The sequence below is a fragment of the Helobdella robusta genome (genome assembly GCF_000326865.2).
Source record: "Helobdella robusta unplaced genomic scaffold HELROscaffold_67, whole genome shotgun sequence".
Taxonomy (NCBI): Eukaryota; Metazoa; Annelida; class Clitellata; order Rhynchobdellida; family Glossiphoniidae; genus Helobdella; species Helobdella robusta.
This window is the reverse complement of record NW_008705379.1, coordinates 424,042-445,573: the sequence shown is the minus strand read 5'-3', so window position 1 is coordinate 445,573 and position 21,532 is coordinate 424,042. Positions and strand designations below refer to the sequence as shown.

General features: G+C 40.1%; 5 protein-coding genes across 5 annotated transcripts; 3 read left to right on the top strand and 2 right to left on the bottom strand.

Annotated features, from left to right (window-relative positions):
* Positions 1 to 393: 393 nt before the first annotated feature.
* HELRODRAFT_88834 (hypothetical protein) lies at positions 394 to 1,023 on the top strand (the record flags this gene model as incomplete). The annotated part of the gene is made up of 1 exon (XM_009030288.1): positions 394 to 1,023. A coding segment is annotated over one exon (630 nt), but the record flags the coding sequence as incomplete, so codon positions are not given.
* A 1,700-nt stretch (positions 1,024 to 2,723) lies between these two features.
* HELRODRAFT_88805 (hypothetical protein) lies at positions 2,724 to 3,029 on the bottom strand (the record flags this gene model as incomplete). Its single annotated transcript, XM_009030286.1, has 1 exon — positions 2,724 to 3,029. A coding segment is annotated over one exon (306 nt), but the record flags the coding sequence as incomplete, so codon positions are not given.
* A 279-nt stretch (positions 3,030 to 3,308) lies between these two features.
* On the top strand, positions 3,309 to 7,781 carry HELRODRAFT_137073 (hypothetical protein; the record flags this gene model as incomplete). Its single annotated transcript, XM_009030346.1, has 2 exons — positions 3,309 to 3,609; positions 7,669 to 7,781. Coding segments are annotated over 2 exons (414 nt in total), but the record flags the coding sequence as incomplete, so codon positions are not given.
* Positions 7,782 to 9,476: 1,695 nt separating this feature from the next.
* On the bottom strand, positions 9,477 to 15,331 carry HELRODRAFT_88988 (hypothetical protein; the record flags this gene model as incomplete). The annotated part of the gene is made up of 2 exons (XM_009030298.1): positions 9,477 to 9,976; positions 15,211 to 15,331. Coding segments are annotated over 2 exons (621 nt in total), but the record flags the coding sequence as incomplete, so codon positions are not given.
* Positions 15,332 to 17,882: 2,551 nt separating this feature from the next.
* On the top strand, positions 17,883 to 21,491 carry HELRODRAFT_89106 (hypothetical protein; the record flags this gene model as incomplete). The annotated part of the gene is made up of 2 exons (XM_009030306.1): positions 17,883 to 18,111; positions 20,707 to 21,491. The coding sequence occupies 2 exons, from the start codon at positions 17,883 to 17,885 to the stop codon at positions 21,489 to 21,491; spliced, it is 1,014 nt and encodes a 337-aa protein (XP_009028554.1).
* Positions 21,492 to 21,532: the final 41 nt, after the last annotated feature.

Below are 21,532 nucleotides of genomic sequence, written 5' to 3'. Positions count from 1 at the left end.
ACAACTGCCATTTGTATTAACAAAGCCATACAAGGTAAGTTTTAATGTAAATATCAAATTTTAATTTAGTTCGCTTATTATTTTCATATTGAGTACGATTTTTCAAATAATATTTTTGGCGTGAAAAATTTACGTAAGTTTTTGCTAAAATGGGACATATCAGGCAATCCAGGTAAGCCTGGCGCAACTGGATTACCTGGCTCTTCAGGATTTGTTGGAGCACCAGGTGCTAACGGAGCTACAGGATTAGCTGGTGCAACTGGCTTTTCAGGTTATCAAGGACTTTCTGGACAACCAGGTCCTCCAGGAACTGCAGGTTAACCATTTACGAGTATATCGTATTTTTATTCTTATTTTAAAAATATTATTTTGGTTTAAGGTCAGGCGGGGCCACCTGGACCAGCTGGACAAGTGGGAAATCCTGGCCAAAATGGAGCACAAGGGCCTGCAGGACAGCCTGGTTTGATGGGTGACACTGGATTTTCTGGTCCACAGGGTCCACCAGGTCAACCGGGTCAAAATGGATCACCTGGCTATGATGGATATCCAGGACAACCTGGTTTGACGGGACAACCTGGGCTTCCCGGCAATCCGGGTGTACAGGGATTTACTGGTTCAACAGGATATAGAGGACCCCAAGGTTTTTCAGGTAATATTGGTTCCCCGGGTTCAACAGGAGGTACAGGCTACCCGGGTAATCCAGGTTTGCCAGGACCACAAGGTACACAAGGTTATATTGGGTTACCAGGTCAAACTGGACCTATTGGTTTACAGGGTAATAAAGGAAATGCGGGTGCTGCTGGTCCGCAAGGGACATCAGGATTTCCAGGACCAATGGGAGCAACAGGTGCTCAAGGATCTCCAGGATTATCTGGTAATCCTGGCCTTCCTGGTCTTCCAGGGCCTCCTGCAAATACGGGCGCTACCGGACTAACTGGTCCTATTGGCTCACCCGGAAATATTGGACCTATTGGGCGTAATGGAGAAAAAGGTTGTATTGAAGTTTTATATTACCACCAATAATGAAAAACAATGTCACAAAATACATATTTCAATTTGTTTTATGCGTTTACGAACCGTCTCTTGTTTGCATTTTAAGTCGTTTAGTATTTGTAAACATTCAAAATTGATAAAAATTATTATTTTTGTAAACTTTCAACTACTACTTTGCCCAATAATAGATTTTTATCATGATATTTTCATGTAGGAGACCCAGGTTTTCCAGGAGCTAACGGTCAAAATGGACCTCTTGGTCCAGTTGGCCTGCAAGGTGGCGTTGGGTCTACTGGTTATACAGGTGCTACTGGAAATACAGGATTTCCTGGTTTACAAGGAAATTTCGGTCCGATAGGATTGCCAGGAAATACAGGAAACACAGGTTAAATTTTTCACATTGAAATTACTTCAATAAAAATAAAAGTTTGTTTTACAATTCAATTTTTAAAATTTTAAGGGTTACCTGGTCTGTCCGGTTCATTGGGAAGTTCTGGACCAGCTGGATCACCTGGATTCAATGGATTACCTGGAGGTATTGGTTCTCCAGGAACACCTGGAAATGTTGGATTGGTTGGATATCCGGGGGCTCCAGGACTTGCTGGAAATGCCGGACCTCCTGGATCTACTGGTCAAACAGGTTCAACTGGTTTAAACGGTAGCATTGGACCGATAGGCCCTACGGGGCAGCCTGGAGCTATAGGTAAATAATTTTTTGGCAAATGAATTTAAATGGAATAAAAATATGCATCTTAAATTTAAAGGACCACAAGGAAATACAGGTTCAGCGGGAGTCAATGGACCTCCAGGTTATACAGGATCGACTGGTTTTCCCGGATTTCCCGGTTCACCGGGTAGTCCCGGTATTTCTGGTATACCTGGACTGCCAGGGCCGTCAGGAATAAAAGGTGATTCTGGTTCTACAGGATTTGTCGGTAACCAGGGTTCAAGTGGCCCACCTGGTCCATTGGGTTTAACTGGCAAACAAGGTGATACTGGATACACTGGAGCAACAGGAAATCCTGGAATTCAAGGATTACCAGGATTTTCTGGATTCAAAGGATTTACTGGAGATAGTGGCTCAAGTGGTGCTACTGGTCAACCGGGACTTCAAGGACCCTCAGGTAACAAATTTTAGAGTATTGTTTGTATTTGTTAATTTTGTCAAAGTAACGATAATAACATTTTTGTTAAATTATTTATGACATTTAAACAAAATTTGCATGATTTGGGCTCCACAATTATTTTGAATGTATATATTTTTTCATTTGAATATTGACATCTTAATTAAGCGTTTTTTCAAATGATTATTGCATCTTAAAATTGTTTCTTGTAGATTTTCACGAAGAAAATTATTGGAGCAACTATAACTATAATATAACTATAATATAAATGGAATAATAAAATTTGTTTAATTTACTTTTAGGGTTTCCTGGAAACACTGGCTCACCAGGGTCGTCCGGATTATCAGGAACAACAGGAAATCCAGGTAGGCAAGGGTCACCTGGTAACACGGGTAATTCAGGGTTGCCTGGTCTTCAGGGTTCTTCTGGATTATCTGGCTCACCTGGAAACATAGGTTTGCCTGGTCCAGTAGGTCCTCAAGGTCCTAATGGAGCTCCTGGAAGTAGAGGAGATACTGGTTCTCCTGGTCAACCAGGAATTATAGGAGGAAAAGGTCTTCACATTTAAAATAGTTTAATTTTTCATTTTAGTAATTCAGTTTTGTATTAGAAATATATAAAGATTTTTTTATTATTAATAGGAAATTCAGGAAGTACTGGAAAAGCTGGTTTGCCTGGATCTATTGGCCTTTCCGGAGTTCCAGGAAACACTGGAGATACCGGAACAATGGGATTAACCGGTTTACCCGGAAATGCGGGCAATCCTGGACCTAGTGGCTCACCAGGTGCCACAGGACCATTAGGTTCACTTGGGCCCACCGGTTTTCCGGGCATGGTTGGTTTTAAAGGTGTTTTAGGCGTTCCAGGTAACCAAGGTTCAATTGGTTCCACAGGATTTAAAGGGTCAACGGGAAATCCTGGACCACCTGGTAGTCCTGGACTTCAAGGTTTTCAAGGTGTGAATGGAAGTCCAGGTGTTTTAGGTCCTGCTGGACCAACTGGATCTATTGGATATTCTGGTCAACCTGGATTACCCGGAGATACCGGTTTACCTGGGCCTTTGGGCTTGCCTGGAGATATGGGTTTGCTTATTCAATAATTTAACAAAATTTTCAGTAGCATTTAAAAATGTTTATCAAAAAATAATTAAGTTTTTCCTATCTACTAGGGTTGCAAGGACCTCAAGGTCAAAAAGGGGAGCCCGGTGATACTGGAAACAGAGGTTTGTTTGGGCCTACTGGATTAATAGGTTTGCCAGGAAACGTTGGAACACCTGGTCAACCAGGTTTGCCTGGAAATGTAGGTTTATCTGGTGTTCAAGGGGCTCCAGGTGCATCTGGGCCGACTGGCATTCCGGGAGTCTCTGGTCAACCTGGTTCATCTGGACTACCAGGTACAACAGGCAATAAAGGTGTTCAAGGAGACAGTGGCTTTCCAGGCCAACCTGGCCTACCTGGGCCTTTGGGAAATTTTGGCCAGCCAGGTCCTACTGGTTATACTGGAAATACTGGTTCAACTGGGATAGTTGGCAACCTAGGTTTGCAAAAAATAGTAAAATTTATAGTTTATACATATTTGCTTACATTTTATATAATTTCTAAGGTTCCTCCGGTTTTACTGGAGCAACTGGTTCCACCGGTTCAACAGGTTTGCAGGGCAATACCGGTTTTATGGGAGGTATTGGATTTTCTGGCCAGCCAGGTCTAAACGGAGTACCAGGACTTTTAGGAAATTTAGGACCTTCTGGAGCTACTGGATCAGCAGGTGCTAATGGCTTGTTAGGCAATCAAGGTAATAAAGGAAGTCAGGGAGATACGGGAGCTACAGGACCTTCCGGGGTTATTGGAAATGTGGGGTTACCAGGCCAACCGGGACAGACTGGCCCACAAGGTCCCAAGGGTTTTCTTGGATCACCTGGAACTCAAGGATTAGAAGGGCCAATTGGTTTTACAGGTTTGTTGCAAATTTATAAATCACAAAAAAAAAAGGCTTTTAATATATTAAAATTTTTAGGCTCAACTGGATTACAAGGCCCAACTGGAGTAAATGGAATTTCTGGATTTCCCGGTAACACAGGCGCTACTGGGTTTACAGGTAATACTGGATTAGAAGGTTCAAAAGGAGATCAAGGAATTGCAGGAGATTCAGGAACAATGGGCTCACCTGGATCGATTGGTCTTCCAGGCTCACAGGGTCCCAGAGGGAACAGAGGTTTTACTGGAAGTTCAGGATCGCCAGGTTAACTTTTTACGCACATATAGAAAAAACAAAATTATGTTGGTTGTGAATTCTTTTAATTTTTTGGTTTATGAAAAAATATTTAAATAAAATTTTATAAATATTTCAAGGATCACCTGGTTCAACTGGTCTCTATGGTCCTAACGGGTTGCCTGGTGTCCAAGGAAATCAGGGTTTGTCTGGCACACCAGGCGCAACTGGAAACACTGGTTTTACTGGAATTACTGGAGTTGCAGGTGCAAATGGGCAGCCTGGACAAGTAGGTGCGACTGGACAACCCGGTGTAGCTGGTAACATTGGTTCATCGGGATCATTAGGACAACCTGGAAACAATGGAGCTCCTGGATTACAAGGTGTTTCTGGATCTAAAGGTGGCATTGGTGATACAGGTTTTATCGGAATTCAAGGACCTCCTGGGTTTTCAGGTCTGTTGAATAAAAGATTATAAGTAAGTTATTTAATTAATTTAAGGTGCGATCAAATGATCATTCAGTAAAAAAAATAAAAACTAAAGTCTCATTACAAATTTTGACTTGATTAGATATAATCGACAATGACACATATATTTTGTATTAACCAGCGTACACACATTTTGATACATCGTGTAACTATCCAACACCAATTATATTATGTTTTCTCTATAGTTACATCATATTATACACCTCGTTTTTAATTCAATCTACTGCACAGCAACTGAAGAGAGTTCACCTGAAATTTACTACCCTGAACTACTATTATTATTTCATTTTTTTATAGGTTGTTAATAATTTGGCTGGCCTTATATTGCTTGCTACAAAATTACGGCTAGCGTTTTATGTAGCTGTTTGAATTTCAATTGAAAATTTGTTGCAAACATTTTATTATATTTTTATAATTTTTATTTGCATGTGGATGGCTGAAAATCTAGAATAAGGCTCTACTTCTAATCTAAATTTTTATAAAATAATCTTTAGGTGCGCAAGGATCACCAGGACTTAAAGGAAACCCTGGAGTTTTGGGGAATACAGGTGAAACTGGTTTTACTGGTTTTCAAGGAAATCCCGGTCAACCGGGTATTAACGGTCAAACTGGTCCAGTAGGAGATACTGGTAGGCAAGGTCCACAAGGATTTCAAGGAGTAGTTGGAAATAAAGGTCAAGTAGGCGCAACAGGCCCTGTTGGTGCAGTAGGATTACCTGGAGCAGATGCACAATCTGAACCTGGGCCTCCTGGACCTCCAGGCGATACGGGAGATACTGGAGGTAGTGGTAACATTGGACCTGTTGGACCTACTGGAATTTTGGGCCCACCTGGTCAAACGGGAGATTTAGGTAATTAACAAATTGATTCAGCTGCCTATTTTTTTCTAAAATTACTTTACAAATTTTTGTAAATGTTTCAGGACCTTCTGGTTTCACTGGATCGACAGGTGCTACGGGTCAAACAGGAGTGACTGGTCCCATAGGAGCAACCGGACCAATTGGATTTCCTGGAGTTGTTGGGGTTTTTGGAAACCGAGGGAACACCGGAAGCATAGGAATTCCCGGATCCACCGGTTCAACAGGAGCCACTGGACTAAAAGGTCAAACTGGGTCATCAGGTTTTACTGGTGACACTGGGCCACGAGGTAATACTGGACAACCTGGAATCCAAGGAATAAATGGAGATCAAGGGCCTGCAGGAAATTCAGGCGTGATCGGTTTGCAAGGTGAAACTGGCTTTACTGGAGCTACTGGTTCGACAGGATCAAGTGGAGTTCCTGGTTTAATTGGCTCATCTGGTAACAATAATAATCTTATTATTATTGAATATTTGTAATGTACATTTCTCATCATCTCAAAAGCGTAAACTCAATTTAAAGAAATACAAAATTTTTGACCAATCTAAGTCTGTTTCTCTTAAGTATTTTAATGATTAATTCATGTTGGAATAGCTTTAAAGAAGTAATTGCATATTTGCCAGAATGTAACGAGAGTTGCAGTACCTTAATCTTGAATGAATGAGCGTCTGAACCAAAAGTTGTAATGTATCCTTCAAATTGTTCAGCAATTTTTTGTCAATTCTCATTTTACGCAGCTAAACGAAAAATTCACGTACAACTGTTTTGACGTGCACTTGCATTGACATGCTGCTAACAATATGTAATACTTTGTTTTCGTATTTAATAACCTTCATTATTTTATGAATTTTAATGTAAGTATCGCATAGGACAATAATATAATTAACTATTTCAGGACAGAGAGGCTCAAACGGAGTTCCTGGACCTAACGGCCAACCTGGACTACCTGGAATTGCTGGAAATCCTGGTAGTCAGGGACAACCTGGTCCTAAAGGAAATCCTGGAGAAGTCGGATTTGTTGGATCTGTTGGCAACAACGGTCGACCTGGTTCACCTGGAGACGCTGGAAGAACTGGTTTACCCGGTTCTGCTGGAGATACTGGAATGTCTGGTGTGCCAGGTACATTAAAATGATAATAATAATAATTTTATTCCGTTTGTTTTCAGAAAACAATGTTTTAATGATCAATGTACCTTTAGCCGTTTTTCCATTTATCTTTCGATTTTCCACTTTTTCGGCGCTCTTGATTTATTCTTTCTTATCAGCTAGTCTGTCCTTCCATTGTTTATCCGTACGAGTAACGTATCTATTCAGAAAATTTCTGTGCAGGAGACTAAGATTTGTTTAAGCCACTTTTTCACGATTTTCCTGTTGTATGTATTTTTTATTCAACTTTGTCAAAACATTGCTGTTTTGTGAGAGTTTGCTCCAATTTGGAACAAAAATTCATAAAACTTTTATAAAAATTTATTAAGTTTAACATTAAACCAAACAAAAATGTCTACTGTAGCGGCTTCAGTCCCTAAGCCAACCCCTTTGCTGTGTCTCTGTTTCGTAAAGATTTTGCTGGCTGGTGCCTATTCTATTCTGGTAAAAATTGTCATCACGAATCTGTCGTTTTATCCAACGTAACACTTTAATGCTAATTTAAATGCTTTCATATTTTAATAAAAAGACCTTGGCTTGAACGTTAATTGGATATTACCTCAATTACTATAGAAATGACCCTAAAATATAGAGAAACTTGTTTATAACAAGAACATCAATCGGTGAAAAAAACGTTTTATTGCATTTTATAAATACAGGTTTAATAGGCCAACCAGGATCAATAGGGCAACCAGGTAACAGTGGTCCTTCAGGGCCAGCCGGTTCACGTGGTCTAAATGGTTCTCCTGGACTCCCTGGTAATCCAGGACTACCAGGTCCTAATGGACAGCCAGGTTTTCCAGGTGCTATTGGGTTGTTGGGTCCTACTGGTTCCAGTGGATTGCAAGGACCTCCTGGGAACGTAGGTATGGCTGGAAATACGGGTTTTCCTGGTTCACCTGGCCAATCTGGATTACCAGGACAATCTGGTTTTCGCGGAAACACGGGATTCACTGGAGCAACTGGATCAACTGGCAATTCGGGTGGTCTTGGAAACCCTGGAAGTACAGGTAAAACATTTTTTTATTAAAATATTTTTAAATTGTAGATTTTATTTCTTAAGAAAACATTTCATTTCCATTTTTTTTTCAATCAAACTAAAACTACCATTTTATAAAGTTTTCAATTTTTGAAGAATCATTTCATAGCGTCATTTTGATAACAACATTAGTAACAAAAAATTCAACTGACGTATATCATTCTTAATATATATAAGAGTAACCATCAATTTTTGTTATCAAAATTCACTTTTATAAGCGCGAACATTTTTGAAACTCGCGTGTTTGGTTTTATTTATTGAAGTTCTAGCACGTTGAATGTAAAGATTTAAATTTTTATTTATAAAAATTTAAACGCGACTCTGGGATTAGGTTGGTTTTAACATTTTTTATTTCCTTTTTCTTTAACTGTATTAAAGTATAAAGTTTTATTTTCTTTTTCTTTTTTAAAGTATTTTATGAAAAACCAGGAAACAAACAAAACAGCGCCTATCTAGCATCTAGCTCTGATGATAATTTTAAGTGTTCATACGTTGCTGACTGTTATAGTTAAATAAAAAAAAGTTGAAAGCTTTAAAAAATTGCGAAAAACTGCTATTTAATTTAATTTTATAGTATACTAAAAACTGAAATGAATGACTCAAAAATGAAAAATGACTCATTCCAGGACACTCATATCTGAGATAAATCACACATGCTAACCAGCTAAAAACTTTTCATGATGCCATTTGAAAATTTGTTTTATCATTAAATAATGACATATGTTGTAATTATATAAAATTATCTTTGATTTAATTAACTTTAAATTAATTTTAATATACTTTTGCAGGCGCAACAGGATTAAATGGCCAAGTAGGAGCTACTGGAGACATTGGACTAGTTGGAGTCTCAGGATCTCAGGGGTTTCCTGGTACAGTTGGTAGTCGAGGTGAAAATGGAGATACTGGTTTCAATGGAGCACCTGGTTCACCTGGAAATCAAGGTTTGCCAGGATCTTCAGGTCCCCGAGGTGCACCTGGGGCAGTCGGAAGCACAGGACCCACTGGATCTACTGGTATGTTTATGTTTTTTATTATTGATAAAAATTTTTAATTAAGTTTTTCATCAACAAAAATTCGTTATTATAAATGAAAAGGTCAGCAAGGTTTACCAGGTCTTCAAGGCCCAAAAGGTGAGACTGGATTGCAGGGGTCTTTGGGAAATCCTGGTTTACCTGGAGTATTTGGAGATACAGGCAGTGCTGGTCTTCAAGGATTTCAAGGTAGAACAGGTGATTCAGGTTCAACTGGACTTTCTGGATTGCAAGGCCCTCCTGGCATGCAAGGTGACCGAGGTGATACAGGGCACACAGGAAATCCAGGAAGACAAGGTTCAATTGGTGCAACAGGATTTCCAGGTCCTGTTGGTGCTACTGGAAGAATTGGTGAACCAGGTGATCTTGGTCCAAAAGGGGCTTTAGGAGATAGTGGGCAGCAAGGACAAACAGGTTATTCATTGCCGCATTTCAGCGTTTCCTGGTTTCAGTTAGTGTTAATCTATTTATTGATTTATCAAGGATTTACTGGTGCTACTGGTGCTACTGGATCTAAAGGAATTTCTGGATCTGTGGGAAATCCTGGAAATAATGGTTTACCTGGCCAACCTGGAATAAAAGGAAATCAAGGTGCAGTTGGTAGTTCAGGTTCTCCAGGTACACCTGGATTGCCTGGGTCAATAGGCCCAATAGGTTCTAAAGGATCACCTGGAATTACAGGGCAAAATGGTTTACCGGGAAATCCAGGTTTGTATTGTTTTTTGCTCTTTTCAAAATTATCATAAAAAGCAAAAGTTGTTTGATCATTTATAGGAGCTGCTGGTGTTATTGGAAATCCTGGAGTTGTTGGCGATAATGGTTTCACAGGCAATCCAGGTTTATCAGGTTCACCAGGTAGCATTGGTTTTACAGGCTCACCTGGAATTCCTGGTTCAAGAGGTGACACTGGATATAATGGACAACCCGGATCAAATGGATTATCTGGATTACCTGGGCCAGCAGGTGGAATAGGAGATACTGGAATTTCTGGACAACCTGGGCAGGTCGGTAATGTTGGCTTACCTGGTCCCCGTGGTGAACCTGGTTTTACTGGAAGCCTTGGTCTTCGAGGTTCTACTGGTTCCACTGGATTGTCTGGGATCATTGGTTCTCCTGGACAAAATGGTAAGTCACATTAATTGTTATTTAAATATTTGAAACAGTTGTCACAGTCTGAAGTGCTTGTGACCAAGTCGTTAATTTTTTATTATTGAATCTTCCCTGTGACATTCAACTCTCATTCATGTCATCAATAAATTTGTATTTATTAGTTGGATAAAAATTTTTGCATTAAAAAAGGAAAAATTTAAACAATTTTACTATTTTATAATTTAAAATAGTAAAATTGTTTTCAAATAGCTATATAAATATCTTTAACACTTTGCATTTATCATTTTTTCATATTTTATTTAAAATTTACAGAAATAATTAGAAGTTGTAGTTTTCTGTTCATGCAAGCATAACTTTTTATTTGAATTATGCTAAAATTGTGTAAATTTTTTCATAGATAATTAATGCATTCTCAATTCATTTATGTGTTCATCAATCTATGATAATTGAAACAATTTATTTTGTTTAATTTTATTATTCAATTTTTTAGGTGCTATTGGAAATAGTGGTACTGTGGGTCAACCTGGTTTGCCTGGAATAAATGGACTGCCTGGTTCGCTTGGAGATACTGGATCAACTGGAAATAAAGGCCCACCTGGTGATACTGGCAATATGGGGCAATTTGGTAGCATTGGTTTACCTGGTTCACCGGGTCCTACTGGTTCAATTGGATTGAAAGGAACTCAAGGTGATACTGGTCCAACTGGAGTTCAAGGTACTTCTGTATTTATATTTTTAGTCCGGAAACTGATTTAATAATGCTAAATTTTGATGATAGGTTTTTCTGGGTATGTTGGTCCAAACGGCTTACAGGGCAGTCCCGGTTCTCCAGGTCCTATGGGCAGTCCAGGTAGTTATGGTGCAACTGGACAGAAAGGGTCGCCTGGTGACATTGGACTAATTGGTCCACAAGGATCTTCTGGCAGTCCAGGCCAATCTGGTGTGATGGGAGATGTGGGTCCCAAAGGTTCTACAGGAGATGTTGGAATTCAAGGTCCATCAGGACTTCCTGGTGGTAACGGTCAACCGGGATTGCCTGGTCTCAATGGACCAACTGGATCAACTGGATCACCGGGATTACCTGGAATAAGAGGGGAAGTAGGCAACACAGGATCTACTGGTACTCCAGGACAGCAGGGCATGTTTAATTTTTTATTTAAATTTGATGAAATTTTAATAAGACATGCTAATGATGTATTTATATAGTTTTAGTTACATTTTTGGAATAAGAATGTTTGTTACATGTATTTTTTTTTATCAATTTTTAAAGGGTTTGATGGAATGCCTGGTAATTCTGGAGTCAGAGGTCAACAAGGCAGGACAGGAGCCACAGGACAAACTGGATTACAAGGTCCCATTGGTCTTCCAGGTCCTTCTGGTATTCCAGGTCAGCCTGGTTCAAATGGATTGTCAGGTGTTCAAGGTGCAACTGGAATGTCTGGATTAGCGGGATCAAGAGGTGATCCTGGTTTGCCTGGAGCACCAGGTGATACAGGATTTTCAGGATCTCCTGGACCGTCAGGTAACATGTTAGCACAAATTTATGTATTTCACCATTTTACTCATAACAAATTATCCAATTTTAGGTTCACCGGGACCTAGTGGCAGTCCGGGACTAAATGGCAGCCCTGGTGTTCCTGGGAGCCTAGGCAATCCAGGCGCTTCTGGTTTGCCAGGAGCTATTGGTTCAGTTGGCTCTCGTGGACTTTCAGGGAGTCAAGGGTTTACTGGCATCACAGGTTCCACTGGTAATACAGGTCCAAAAGGACAACCTGGTGTTATTGGACCTGTTGGACCACCTGGTTTAAATGGAAGAACTGGCTCAATTGGTTAAATTTTAGTTAAATTAGTTTTGTTTTACAAATAACTTATTAATATTATATTAAAAATATGTATTTGATAAGGTCAACAAGGTATTCGAGGTCCTTCTGGATTACCTGGAGCTACAGGTCAACCAGGAATTTTAGGTGCTGCTGGTGATGTAGGCTTTCCAGGATCTGTTGGTTCACAAGGTTTACCCGGAGATACAGGAGATACTGGCCGCACTGGATCTCAAGGAGTGAATGGAAATCCAGGAATTCCAGGTGCGCAAGGTGCTAAAGGGTTTTCTGGAAATCAAGGAGAAAGTGGATTACCTGGAAGTTCTGGTTTGCCTGGTGTTGCAGGTAATTATAATTTTTATGTAATCAATAATACATTTTAAATGTCCTCTTTTTTATTACTTTTGAACTCAATATTTTTTGTAGGCCCTATTGGACTTCCTGGGCTTTTGGGTCCACCGGGATTGCCAGGGCAAAATGGTGCACAAGGTCCTTTAGGTCAGCCAGGCTTACCTGGAAAAATTGGTGTGAATGGTGTTGCTGGTTTAAGAGGCAGTACTGGAATTGCTGGTCAAACAGGTGCCCCTGGTCTACCAGGATCTATAGGTGCCTCTGGACTACCTGGTGATCCTGGATCTACAGGCGCAACCGGCGTTGTTGGTTCAAGAGGATCATCTGGATTTCCGGGCATTGCTGGTTCTTCTGGATCACCTGGTATAATTTCATTAATTTTGGGGCTTCAGTTGATGAGCTGTTTGAAATTTATCTTATTGTGAATGCATATGATAGTGTGTATTGTATATATTTGTATGTGCATGTGTGTGTCTATGAGTTTTTGTTCAAAATTTTTATTTTCATTTTGTTTCATTGTTTAAAGAATTTACATTTTAATTATCATATATTGAAGTTATCATATTAAATTTTGTTTTTAATAATTCAAAATTTAAATTAAATTTACTCTTGTTATGTTTCTAAGTAATTTTTGTTGCCTGCGAAAGTTTTACGTAATTCATATTTTCGTTCGAAAAAATACATATTACTAACGCTACTGCAGGTGATGAGTATCGCTGCTGTCGTTATTTAAATGAAAAAAGTTTGCCCGCTCACGCTCTATAATAATTGATTTTGGCTTTCCTGTTTTGAAATCCTTTTGTGGTCTTTTTAAAAAAGTATTTCTTGTTAATGTGCAGGTGCTACAGGCTTTCCTGGTATTAATGGTCAACCAGGACTACCAGGACTACCTGGCAGTTTAGGACCTAGGGGCATAGTTGGTGATAGTGGATTATCTGGGCTCCCAGGCTCTAAAGGTGAACAGGGAAATACTGGAAATCAAGGATCTACTGGTTTACCTGGCCCACCAGGCTCTCCTGGAACAGTTGGTCAAAAGGGAGTAAAAGGTGATAAGGGTCAAGTTGGAATGCCAGGATTGGATGGTCAACCTGGCGATAAAGGTCTACCAGGTGATACTGGCTCATCAGGTAGCCCTGGAAACTTAGGCTTAATAGGAAATCCAGGCCAAAATGGACAACCAGGATCTCCTGGACCACAAGGATTATCTGGGACTTCAGGACCTCCTGGTACAAAAGGTGATCAAGGAAATACTGGGTCAAGTGGCCAAGCTGGACCTCAAGGTTTGTTATTTTTGCGTAGATAATTATGTTGATAATACAAAAACTTCTTCTGTTAAGGATTCACTGGTAACACTGGTGCAACCGGATCACCAGGATCACTTGGTTTAATGGGATTACCGGGGCTTGCTGGTTCACCTGGTCCAATCGGATTTCCTGGATCACCAGGTTCTCCAGGTAATCGAGGTCTTCAAGGATCAATTGGTTTACCTGGAGATAGGGGAGATACTGGGAATACTGGTTTTATGGGAAACACAGGCTCAACAGGCTTACAAGGATCAACAGGTGAAATCTATTATATATTTAAAAAGATATTGCGAACATCATTATATAAATTTAACCACACTAAATTCAGGTCAGCAAGGCTTATCTGGGTCAACAGGAGCATCTGGCCAACCTGGAGCTGTGGGTCAAGCAGGGCAACCTGGTTTTCCTGGAGTGAGGGGTGAACCTGGATTCACTGGTTCCAATGGCGCTAATGGGCTGCAAGGCTTTACAGGGTCAACTGGTGACACTGGTTTAATTGGTCTTCCTGGGAACCCAGGTTCAATTGGCCAAGCAGGAGTAAAAGGTCCTATTGGAACTTCAGGAGTTGAGGGTATATCAGGACCACCAGGAATTAATGGACAACCCGGCATTCAAGGTATTATTTTGTATTTCTAGCTTTTTTTCACATCACATTGTTCAAATTGAATTGTATTTTGTTGTTTAATGTTAAATATAGATTTAAACTAGCAAAATATAACCTTATAAATATATTGTTTAATAATTTATTTTTTATAGATAATTAAATTTAATAGTTCTTAAACATAAAGTTTCTTCTTAGTACTACAATTTTTACAATTTACCAAATTTACAACGGTTTATAAGTAGAATACATTTTGCATGGTTAAATGATTTGTGAACATATTTCATTAGGTTTTACTGGTCTGCAAGGAATACCTGGTCAGAATGGACAACCTGGACTAGCAGGTCCAAATGGTTTGCCTGGCTTGAAAGGTCCAGTTGGTGATCCAGGATCTCCAGGTCGTCAGGGAGATCCTGGTCTTCAAGGTGTTGCTGGCTCGATAGGAAGCACAGGTGAACTTGGGTTGAAAGGTTTAAAAGGTCCTGATGGATTTCCTGGACAAACGGGACCAGATGGCAATTTTGGATCAAAAGGAGCGACTGGTGATTCGGGAATTCCAGGTCAATCTGGGAATCCAGGCTTGCCTGGCAATCCTGGTTCAATTGGACCAACTGGTGCAACCGGTCCAATCGGACTTCAAGGTGCAGCTGGTGGCAATGGTCAGAAAGGTGATGCAGGTTTGACAGGTTTACCAGGTGGTCGAGGAGACACTGGTCCTGCTGGTAATGCCGGAGCAGATGGAGTTCCAGGTAGTCCAGGTTCTATTGGAGATGCTGGTTTAACTGGGAACACTGGTTCAACTGGTTCCACAGGTTACACTTCCTGGTTTTTAGATAATAAGACTGTTCAAATTTACAACCACATTATTAATTTTATTTCTAAATGTTTTGATTGGACATTTAATATTTGAATAATAACTAGGAGCCACTGGTTTACCGGGATTTAAAGGGGATCAAGGGATAAAAGGCTTATCTGGATCTCCAGGTTTGTCTGGTGCTAGAGGGGACCCAGGTTCAACAGGATCGACTGGTTCTCAAGGAAGCAGAGGTGCAAGTGGTTCTACGGGTGTGCCTGGTTCAACGGGTTCAACAGGTAACCCTGGTCCACAGGGATTGCAAGGTCCAACTGGATCACAGGGTAATCCAGGCATCCAAGGCTCTACAGGTTTTGCTGGAGCACCTGGTTCTACTGGTTTGCCAGGTTTGTTAGGATTTTCTGGTGATACGGGCTCTCCAGGATTAAATGGTTTACCTGGTAATCCAGGAGCAATGGGAAACAAAGGATCCACTGGAGATACTGGCTTGGCTGGATCACCAGGAAGTCAGGGTTTCACTGGTGGTACTGGGCAAACTGGTAAATAACAATTTTATATCTCCAAGTATTTTAAAGTAGAAGTTGTTTTTTATTTTTGTCAATAATAATTTTCAAAATTTTTCAAATTATCTCATTAACTAGTTCTATCATGTCTCTATCTTAAAGTTTATAAAACTTATAAGATTACAACTGTACATATTGTTATAACCGACCCTTGAACTTGTAGGGTATGGTTATTTCTCTCTACGTGGATTCCTGACCCCTGAACAGACTCATTTGAGATGAACTTTATCAATTACTCGTTTATTCAATCGTTAAAATCGTTAGAATTCAGCACAATAACAATGAGGTGGTCGATAAATAAAATAAAAACTAGTTGTGTGAATGATAAAGTTTTATTAAATAAAAACTAGTTGTGTGAATGATAAAGTTTTATTGAGTGTTAATATGTTTAAGGTGTTTTGTGATGTAAACCTTTTGCTGATATGTAGATTGGGTGGCGACTTGATAGTTATGTTTGCGCTGACGAAGTTTGTGTGTTGTAGTTTTAATTGGTGGTTGTAGAGGATGGATGACGTGGTTGTTGTTATTTTCTACTTTCTCGATCAGTCTTGAATTGAGTGTGTTGAATTATTCAAATAACTACGTAAATCACATTTACGATTTCGCATCGAATCTCACTTCCAGTTCCCTGTGTTCCGTCTTCTTCCTCTTTCTTTTTTTTTCTTCTCGCTTCTTCGTTCTTTATATAGCTACCGATCTGCTTGTAAATGTGCCCCATAAAGATTGATGAATTTTCAACCTAAATATTTTACAACCTTCTAATTAATTTACAAGCAGTTCATTCTTCAATGCATGAATAACCATTTCTAACTGTTAGTTTTTATCTCTATCTCACGTCTGTAACAATATTAATTTTTTTTAAATAAAATGGTTTTTTGTACAAGCTTTTCAACTTTATTAATCAATTGTTTCTAAATAGAATGTATTTTTTTAAAGACCTTTTTAATTTAAAAAACTACTTTAGGTAGCAATGGTTTAAACGGTGCAGTGGGGTTACCAGGGATTAATGGCGTACCTGGCTCTCCAGGACTGTTAGGTGCACAAGGGTCGCCTGGAGATACAGGTGATCCAGCACCAAATCCACAAGCTGGAGCTCAAGGAGTTCCTGGGTTACCTGGTTTTGTCGGAGCAGTTGGTGCCACAGGTAAATAATTTTCATTTATTTCATCTGTTCTTTTAATTTGATTGTTATGTATTGCTATGGTTCGATTTTTTGGAAAATGGCGCTGATATAGTGAATTAAGCTGGTAGTTTGTTTCCAGTTCAGCTGTGATATTTACCGCTAAGGAAGATTTATCCAATCTGATTACAAAAATTATTTTGTATACATTTAATTGAAGGTCTGCCTGGAACTAATGGGGCAACGGGCGATACTGGTTCATCTGGTTTACAGGGAAATATTGGTCCTAAAGGATTGACTGGAAACCCTGGATATCCAGGTTCACCAGGAGCTCTTGGGATGCCTGGACAACCTGGACAAGTTGGATCAAACGGTGTTGTTGGTTCTAGAGGAGATCCTGGACCCAGAGGAAACCCGGGAAATCCAGGAAATTCAGGTTTAATTAAATTTTAGTTTACTCAACAATATTAAATTTCTAGTCCCAATCATATTTTACAGGACTGCAAGGTGCACCTGGAAATACGGGAGCATCTGGTGATCCAGGGTTTATTGGTATACCAGGTCAACCAGGAATTGTTGGGCTTCCTGGAAATAAAGGTGATCGTGGTGATACAGGATCCTCTGGAACAAATGGACAAGTTGGTGTTCCTGGCAATCGGGGTGATACCGGTCCAATTGGGGTTTCAGGTTTCAAAGGGTCAGTTGGTGACTCTGGATTAAGAGGACAAGATGGTAATTCTGGACTTCCAGGTCCTCCGGGCAGTCAAGGAGCGCAAGGTTGTTTCAATTGAAACCTTATTTAATATATAATGGTTTTTATTATAATGGTTTTTGAACTATTCCATCTAAACAACGTGAATTCTAAAATATATTTTAAAATGATTATGTTTTTAATAGGTTTGAAAGGATTAACAGGAGATACTGGAACTTCAGGAGAAAAGGGAAGTAGTGGCTCACCAGGTAACCCTGGAAACCCCGGATTAGTTGGTAATACGGGTGACACTGGAATTCAAGGTCTTCCTGGGAACACTGGTCCACTTGGATCTATAGGGCCCACTGGTTTGCAAGGGTTACCTGGTAAAGTTGGAGTTGTTGGTGCATCAGGGTCTCCTGGTTCAAAAGGATTACCAGGTTAAAATATTTATTGATAGTAGATATAACATTTTTTGACTTACGTAAATGATTTCACAATTTTTTTCTGCTAGGCTTGACTGGTAGTAATGGTGCTTTGGGTCCTAATGGTGCTACTGGGGATACAGGCTCTCCAGGTACAATTGGAGAACCTGGAATGCCAGGCGTTCCAGGGAATATGGGTCAGCCTGGGAATCCTGGAGCGACAGGTAATATTGGTCAATCTGGTAATGTTGGATCAATTGGAGCAACTGGTTCAACAGGTTTGCAAGGTACTGTTGGTAGTCCCGGAAATCAAGGAAATGTTGGATCTACAGGATCTACTGGAGACCAGGGAAGGCAAGGTGAACGGGGGTTAAATGGAAATCCTGGTAATCCTGGACCCACTGGTTTTCCAGGATTACCAGGTAATGTTGGACCTCGTGGAAATGATGGTGTAAAAGGATCAGATGGCCAACCAGGTTTTCCAGGATCTTTAGGCCCTACTGGTGATACTGGTCCAAATGGAAATCAAGGTACTCTGAGCATTATGTTTATTCAATAGTAAAATTATTTTGTTTAAAAAATATTTAATATGACAATAAAATAACTTTTTAATATAAATATATTTGTGGTACTATTTGTTATTTCATATTGCTACCAGGACCGCAAGGTGTTCCCGGTCAGCCAGGTCAGGTAGGAAATCCCGGAAGATTGGGAGAGGTTGGACAGCCTGGTTTTACAGGAGGAAAAGGTGCTCCAGGTGATATTGGATCTTCTGGCGTGCCTGGTTTCATTGGATTACCTGGTGCAAGAGGACCAAATGGAATTTCTGGTGCTTCTGGTCTACAAGGTTTTCGAGGAGATCCAGGTATACAGGGAGTTGCAGGTTCAATTGGTCTAGCTGGACCATCTGGATTGCCAGGTAACACAGGTTATGTTGGATTACCTGGTCAACCTGGTGTTCCAGGATCTTCAGGAAATCCTGGTCTTCCTGGATCTCCAGGAACAAATGGTTTTTATTATTTTGTCGATGTTCATTCTTAAAAGTGATAAATAAATTTTAGCAATTTTAATTTTTTTTAACTTATTTAAACCGAGTTTTTAGATTTTTAATAAAATAACTTATTTCCAAGGGGTTGTCGGTGCTACTGGTCAAATGGGGCAACCTGGTGCGCGTGGAGCTGATGGTTTGAAAGGAAATACAGGTCGTCAAGGAACGGATGGTGTTCAAGGAGGCACAGGTGCTACAGGATTGAAAGGAAGCTCTGGGGACACAGGTTCTTCTGGTAATGCCGGACAGAACGGCTCACCTGGATCACCTGGTCTTAGAGGTGATACTGGGCCTCTAGGAAATGTTGGTAGCATTGGTGAACTAGGTCCAAATGGAGGAACAGGTAATGATTATGTGATTGATGATGATTAAATATTATCATTCATAATAAAAACCGTTTTGGTGATATTAATTTTTTTATTATTTTTATTATTATTCATATTTTTTTATTATAAAAAAGACCGTATAATTTAATAAAATCTGTAATCAAATGTTATTCTTATTTTTTACTGTTGTAAATGTTTGTTGATTATTCCAGGAGCCACTGGACTACAAGGCTTGAAGGGTCAGCCAGGGCCTGCTGGAGTCATTGGGCCTATTGGAAGTACAGGTGTACCTGGTAATCCTGGTGCAAGTGGGCCACCTGGTTTACAAGGCCTAAGGGGTTCTAATGGGGTTCCTGGAATAAATGGTCAAACAGGACTTTCTGGCGCAAAAGGTTCAACTGGTTATTCGGGACCAATAGGAGCACCAGGAAGTCTGGGATTACCTGGGCCAACAGGTGCTACTGGCATTGTTGGTTTATCTGGGTTTATAGGAGATCCTGGATTTCAAGGGGACAATGGTCTTCAAGGACCTCAAGGAGTTCAAGGTGAAAAAGGTAATACTGGAAATACGGGACAACCAGGTAATCCTGGACAGCCTGGTAATGGAGGAGTTTTGGGGCAAAGTGGAGATACTGGTGCTACAGGACCTGCAGGCAAAATTGGATCATCAGGTTTTTTTAGTTATTTAATTATTGTTTTCTTTTGTTATTAATATTTAAATCGACATTCTATTGTGTACTATAATTTATTAATATTTCATTACTGTTACTTTTATTATCAGTGATTTGTGATTTTTATAAAATAATATTTAATAAATTTGAGGCTTAACTAGGTTTGTTTAACATACCTATCTTTGTTCTCTCCTGAACTTGCAAATGCATTTTTACGTTGCTAGACTTCGGTTTCTCTGAAGGAGTACATTGGAAAAAAATATTCATTTTATTGCTCCTTACTTTCCCAACAAATGTTCTCATTCGTGTCATCATCTAGAACTGCAAGTCATCACGTTTTAACGCCTGTCGAGTATTTTAAAGATCTTGTGTGCGCGCGCGTGTGCGTGTGGATAGTCGTGTGTATGTAGTATAGATAGACAAAAATTACTCGTTATTCAATGAATGACAATTGTAAATATTATAACGTGACTTTTTTTAATGTTTTCGTTCATCTATTTGCCATTTTGTTTAATTGAAAATTATTTTCTTTGTTTTTCTGGACTCTGGACTGGCTAAGTGGTCCTTGTGGTCCTCTGGTCAGTCATGGAATAAATAAATAAATTCTTCTTTATTTTCTAGATTTGTTATTTTTGAAATTGCTTTATTTCAAATTTTAGGACTGACAGGCTCACCAGGTCTTAATGGGATGAGAGGTGAACCTGGTTTTACGGGATCTCCAGGTCAACAGGGTCTCCAAGGTCCTAAAGGTGTAGATGGGAACCAGGGAACTCCTGGCAATACAGGAGCTACTGGATCATCAGGTTTAGCTGGAATGCCTGGATCTGTTGGTGTCGCCGGATCAACAGGTAGCACTGGAATAATGGGGGCACAAGGTGATCTAGGTCCTAGAGGTGATCCTGGTCCTAAAGGTAAAATTTTTAAATTAAATTATTTACGCTTTTATGTATTTTAATTGTTTTAATAATTCAGGGCCTGTCGGTTTTTCTGGACAAAATGGACCACCAGGTATTGCTGGTAATACTGGTTTTTCTGGCAACACTGGTTCACCAGGATCAATTGGTGCACCAGGTCAGATTGGATCTCCAGGCCCGCTTGGTGTTAAAGGCTCTCCTGGATTAATTGGAAATCCGGGTCTCTCCGGGCAACAAGGTTTTAATGGGAATCCAGGAGCAACAGGAGAAACTGGTTTTGTTGGTCCTGCTGGTAATACCGGGTCTGTTGGCAATCCAGGTGTTAATGGAAATATTGGAGAACCAGGTTTACTTGGACCACCTGGAAAAACTGGTGAACCGGGAAATACTGGAACACAAGGCCTTCCCGGTATTCTTGGACAACGAGGTGATCCTGGTCCAGTTGGATTAGATGGAAGTCCTGGACCTCAAGGTTTATCTGGAGATAGAGGAGAAATGGGTTTGCCAGGTTATCCAGGCGTAAATGGTGCTACTGGTTTTTCCGGTGATAGAGGAGATACTGGGCCTACAGGTGCTCCTGGTATGAATGGTTCTCCTGGTTTGAATGGTTCGCCTGGTAGCCCAGGAGCCACTGGCGCGCCAGGTATTGGTGTTAACGGTCAACCAGGTCAAATGGGGTCAGAGGGTGTACGAGGACCAAATGGAACTCCTGGGTTGAGAGGAAATGTTGGTGAGACTGGTCAGCCAGGAATGCCTGGTCTAACAGGATCAAAAGGTGAACCAGGACCAACTGGAAATCCTGGACCAACTGGTGATACTGGGTTTCCTGGAAATCTTGGTTAGCTTACTTATTGTACAAAACTAGCTATCAATGCATCTAATTT